At 56.7% G+C, this 5,362-nt stretch overlaps 2 protein-coding genes across 2 annotated transcripts; one reads left to right on the forward strand and one right to left on the reverse strand.

Moving 5' to 3' along the window:
• Positions 1–214: 214 nt before the first annotated feature.
• ENH_00021790 (ABC transporter, putative) lies at positions 215–2,055 on the forward strand (the record flags this gene model as incomplete). Its single annotated transcript, XM_013579561.1, has 6 exons — positions 215–354; positions 559–663; positions 862–946; positions 1,238–1,395; positions 1,621–1,726; positions 1,942–2,055. Coding segments are annotated over 6 exons (708 nt in total), but the record flags the coding sequence as incomplete, so codon positions are not given.
• Positions 2,056–3,793: 1,738 nt separating this feature from the next.
• On the reverse strand, positions 3,794–5,272 carry ENH_00086320 (hypothetical protein; the record flags this gene model as incomplete). Its single annotated transcript, XM_013579562.1, has 2 exons — positions 3,794–4,558; positions 4,625–5,272. 2 exons carry the CDS (start codon positions 5,270–5,272, stop codon positions 3,794–3,796), a joined length of 1,413 nt encoding a protein of 470 aa, XP_013435016.1.
• Positions 5,273–5,362: the final 90 nt, after the last annotated feature.

Raw genomic sequence — 5,362 nt, forward strand, 5'->3', positions numbered from 1 at the left:
GGGGGTTGGGGTGGGTTTGGGGGTTGGGGTTTAGGGTTTGGGGTTTAGGGTTTGGGGTTTGGGGTTTAGGGTTTGGGGTTTAGGGTTTGGGGTTTAGGGTTTGGGGGTTGGGGTTTATGGGGTGACTGCAGGGGCTGGGGTCGGGTTTCGCGGGCTTTGGGCGACGGGCTTAGGGTTTAGGGTTTAGGGTTTAGGGTTTAGGGTTTGGGTGCAGCGGCTGCACTTCTACGAATACCCCGCGTTGACGAAAACCCTCGGGAATTTCAAACTCAGTGTTGAAAAAGGGAGTTTTTCAGACTCTGAAATAGTGGTTATGCTGGGCCAGAACGGCACTGGCAAGTCAACCTTCATCAGGTAGGGTTTAGGGTTTAGGGTTTAGGGTTTAGGGTTTAGGGTTTAGGGTTTGGGGTTTAGGGTTTGGGGTTTGGGTTGCGGGTGGGGGCGGCCGGGGCGGCGAGCGAGGGTTTGCAGCCGACGTAAAGGGATCAGGGTCACCGACGAGGGTTTAGGGTTTAGGGTTTAGGGTTTAGGGTTTAGGGTTTAGGGTTTGTGTTGCAGAATGCTCGCTGGCTTGCTGTCGCCAGACAACTCGGAGGCGCTGCCGAGTTTTGCAGTTTCTTACAAACCCCAAATTGTCACTGCCAAGTTCCAGGGCACTGTCAAGTGCGCATTAGGGTTTAGGGTTTAGGGTTTAGGGTTTAGGGTTTAGGGTTTAGGGTTTAGGGTTTGGCGGCGGGAGCGCACGGCTGCGGGGGTGCTGTGCGGATGCTTTGGGCAATAACTGCTGCTGTTGCGCACTGGGTCCAGGGTTTAGGGTTTAGGGTTTAGGGTTTAGGGTTTAGGGTTTAGGGTTTCTTTCAGGGAGTTGTTTTACGCAAAGATTCGCGACGCGTTTAATCACCCTCAGTTCCAGACCGACGTCGTGCGGCCTCTCGACCTGGAACAAGTAAACCCTAAACCCTAAACCCTAAACCCTAATTTGTGGTTTTTCGTGGATTTTGTTCGCGACTGCGCACGGACTTGTGCCGGCGCCGCCGGTGGCTGCGGCCGCAAGCCCCAAACCCTAAACCCTAAAAGAGCGTTTGCAAACCCTCGCAGGTCTAAACCCTAATTTGTGGTTTTTTGTGGATTTTGTTCGCGACTGCGCACGGACTGTGCCGGCGCAGCCGGTGGCTGCGGTCGCAAACCCCAAACCCTAAACCCTAAACCCTAAAAGAGCGTTTGCAAACCCTCGCAGGTCATGGACCAGCCCGTGCAGCTTCTCTCCGGGGGAGAACTTCAAAGAGTGGCTCTTATTGTGGCTTTGGGAAAACCCGCAGACATTTATTTAATTGATGAACCCTCAGCTTACTTGGACTCTGAACAGAGAATTGCAGCCAGCAAAGTCATCAAACGGTCAGGGTTTAGGGTTTAGGGTTTAGGGTTTAGGGTTTGGGGTTGGGGTTTAGGGTTTAGGGTTTAGGGTTTAGGGTTTAGGGTTTGGGGTTGGGGTTTAGGGGGAGGAGGCGCGCGCAGGGGCGGGGGGTTATCAAGAGAGCGCGGACAGGCTCGCGGCGCTCCAGGTTTGAGGGTTTAGGGTTTAGGGTTTAGGGTTTAGGGTTTAGGGTTTGTGGTTTTCAGGTTCATTTTGCATGCAAAGAAGACGGCGTTTGTGGTTGAACACGACTTCATAATGGCGACTTATCTTGCAGACCGAGTCATAGTCTTTGAGGGCGAGCCAGGGCAAGTCCCAAACCCTAAACCCCAAACCCTAAACCCCAAACCCTAAACCCTAAACCCTAGTAGCGCAGCCGTGCTTCTCCCTGCCTGTCCCTTCTGCAGCCTTAGTCGCTCGCCGGGCGCGGCGGCCTAGCCGAGGCCAGCGCCGAGGACTAGGCTGTAGGCTCTAGGGTTTAGGGTTTAGGGTTTAGGGTTTAGGGTTTAGGGTTTGGGGTTTTTCAGGGTTTGCTGCGCGGCGAGCTCGCCGGACAGCCTCGTGAGCGGCATGAACCGCTTTTTGAGGGTTTTGCAAATTACTTTTCGAAGAGACCCTTCGAACTTCAGACCTCGAATTAACAAACTCGACTCTTGCAAAGACAAGGAACAAAAACTCGCGGGCAACTACTTCGTCCTCGACGACAGCTAGCCAGCTAGCTGCTCCTGCTGCGGCTAGCTGCCAGCTAGCTGCTCCTGCTGCTGCTGCTGCGGCTGCTGCGGCGGCTAGCTGCCAGCTAGCTGCTCATGCTGCTGCGGCTGCGGCGGCTAGCTGCCAGCTAGCTGCTCATGCTGCTGCTGCTGCTGCGGCGGCTAGCTGCCAGCTAGCTGCCTAGCTAGCTGCCAGCTAGCTGTCAGCTAGCTGCCTAGCTAGCTGCCTCGCTGGTTAGCTGCTAGCTAGCTAGCTAGCTAGCTAGCTAGCTAGCAGCCAACCTAGCTAGCTAGCTACCTGGCTGCGTTTAGCCAGCTCCTCAGCTAGCTGCATAGCTAGCTGCGTGGCTAGCTCCCAAGCTAGCCAGCTAGCTCCCCAGCTAGCTGCCCGGCTAGCTGCCTAGCTATCTGCCTAGCTAGCTGCGTGGCTAGCTGCATAGCTAGCTGGCTGGCTGGCTGATTAGCTAGCTAATTAACTGCTCGGCTAGCCGGCTGGCTAGCTGGCTAGTGGTCTGGATGGCGAGCTAGATGGATAGCTAGCTGGCTAGCTAGTTTGCTAGCTAGCTAGCTAGCTGGCCGGCTAGCTAGCTAGCTAGCTGGCTAGCTAGCTAGCCAGCGATTCCTTCAGCTCGCCGCCATGAAGTGGAGGCCCCCCTGCGCTGGCCTGTGGGAGAGGGGCCCCGTACGTAGCTTTTCTCTTGAGGGTTTAGGGTTTAGGGTTTAGGGTTTAGCGCTTTGTTAGGGTTTGTGTCCTTCGCCCGCACTCCCCTCTTTGTATTTGCCTGTGGGGCTGCATGCAGTACTTTCTGTCCCTTTTATTTCTTGGGGTTTTGAACTTTAGAACCATTTTAAAGAAGTCCATTTAAAGAGCCCCGACTGACTCCCAAACCCTAAACCCTAAACCCTAAACCCTCGCAGCCAGCCACAGCGCATGCAGCGGGCCCTGCTGCTGGGGTGTACGTACACCTGGACACGCAGCAGCAGGCGGAAAGGGCACTTAAAGAAAGCTGCTGAGAAGTTGAGGTGTACGTACACCGCAGAACCTGGGGTGTACGTACACCTGGACACACTGGGGTGTACGTACACCCGAAGACACTGGGGTGTATGTACACCTGGACACACTGGGGTGTACATACACCTGGAGTTTGTGAGGTGTACGTACACCTCGAGACACTGGGGTGTACGTACACCTCGAGACACTGGGGTGTACGTACACCTGGAGACACTGGGGTGTATGTACACCTGGAGACAGTGGGGTGGGGTGTACGTACACCTCGAGGAACTGAGGTGTATGTACACCTGGAGACAGTGGGGTGTACGTACACCGAGTGCCGCGGCGCGGGTCCCCTGGGAGTTTATGAGGTGTACGTACACCTCAGAAAAGGGCTCGTCGGCTGCAGCATCTGCGGTGTACGTACACCTCAGAAAAGAGCTTGTGGGGTGCAGCATCTGCGGTGTACGTACACCTCAGAAAAGGGCTTGTGGGGCGCAGCATTTGCGGTGCAGTGCGGCGGCGTTGAGGTGTACGTACAGCTGAGGGGGTGGCGGTGTCTGTACAACTGAAAAGCGCTGCAAGTAATTTTTTTTCTGAAATAATTTCTTTTCTAAAATAATTTCTTTTTTAAAATAATTTATTTTTTAAAATAATTTATTTCTCAAATCTTTTTAATTAATTGTTTTTCAACTTTCCGCTTTTTTGAGTTTCTATTAGGGCAGCCACCAGCTGTCTGCGGGCCTGCAGCGAGACTGTGGGGCGTGGGGTGTATGGACAGCTCTTCGCCCTCGAGTTCTCTTCGCCTTCCGCCTTTCCCCCCCAAGTCCTGCTGCTGCTGCTGCTGCTGCTGCTGCTGCTGCTGCTGTTCTTGCTGCTGCTGCTGCTCTTGCTGCTGCGGCTCGGCTGGGCGCGGTTGCTGCAGCGTCTGCGGTTGCTGCTCGCGCCCTGGGCGCCCCGAGTCGCCTCTGCTGCTGCTGCTGTTGCTGCTGCTGCTGCTGCTGTTGCTGCTGCTGCTGCTCGTCTGTTTGTCTGTGGGGTTCTGTCTTTACCTTCAATTCGAAGCTCTCCAGACTGCCGTCCTGTGGCTGCTGCCTGGCTAGCTAGCTGGCCAGCTGTCTGGCTAGCTAGCTGTCTGGCTAGCTGGTTCGCTAGCTGGCTAGCTAGCTGACTAGCTGCTTGGCTAGCTGCTTGGCTAGCTGCTTGGCTAGCTGCTTGGCTGCAGTGTTGGCTAGCTGGCTGGCCGCCTGCCTGGCTGGCCAGCTGGCTAGCTGCCTGACTAGCTAGCTGGCTAGCTGCCTGGCTAGCTAGCTGGCTAGCTGTTGGATTGACTGTTTGGCTTGCCAGTTGGCTAGCCCTTTGGCTGGCTAGCTGGCTAGCTGCTTGACTGGCTAGCTGGCTAGCTGCTTGACTGGCTAGCTGGCTAGCTGCTTGACTGGCTAGCTGGCTAGCTAGCTGGCTAGCTAGCTGGCTAGCTGAGTCCCCCGCGGAATGCTGCGGCGAAGGAACAACATCTTCGAAGCCGGGGGGAGGGCCCACAGAGAGGCCCAAGGAAACTGGAGGCCAGTCTTGCTGCTGCTGCTGCTGCTGCTGCCGCTGCTGCTGCCGCTGCTGCTGCTGCCGCTGCTGCTGCTGCTGCTGCTGCTGCTGGGTTTGTTCGTAGCTGTGGCGGTATGGGTTTCTTTCGCCTCTTGAGCCTACCGGCAAGCGCCCCTGAGTTCCCTCACGACGCTTGTGCTGCTGCTGCTGCTGCTGCTGCTGCTGCAGCTGCTGCAGCTGCTGCAGCTGCTGCAGCTGTTGCTGCCGCTGCTGCTGGCGCTGCTGTTGGCGCGTGCTATCTCTGACGAATCTCTGCTGCTGCTGCTGCTGCTGCTGCTGCTGCGGTTGGGTTTCGGCCTTCTCTCTCCCCGCCGGAGCACCTCCCTGCTGCTGCTGCAGCGGCGCCCGCTGCTGCTGCTGCTGCTGCTGCTGCTGCTGCTGCTGCTGCTGGTTTGGCGGGACTTTGAGGAGGGGCCTCAGGGAAAAAGGCTTCACCATCTTGCCGCAGCTAAGACACTCCTGCTGCACTTCGGGGTAAGAAAAGCCGCTGCGCCATTTGCTGCTGCAGCTGCTGCAGCAGAAGCAGCCAAAAGACCTCTCGCTGCACACCCCCTGCATCAGCACGTTCAGCCGCCGCTCCAGCTGCAGCAGCAGCAGCAGCAGCAGCAGCAGCAGCAGCAGCAGCAGCAGCAGCAGCAGCAGCAGCAG

The sequence above is a fragment of the Eimeria necatrix genome, genomic scaffold (assembly GCF_000499385.1).
Source record: "Eimeria necatrix Houghton genomic scaffold, Enh_scaff1761, whole genome shotgun sequence".
NCBI lineage: Eukaryota > Apicomplexa > Conoidasida > Eucoccidiorida > Eimeriidae > Eimeria > Eimeria necatrix.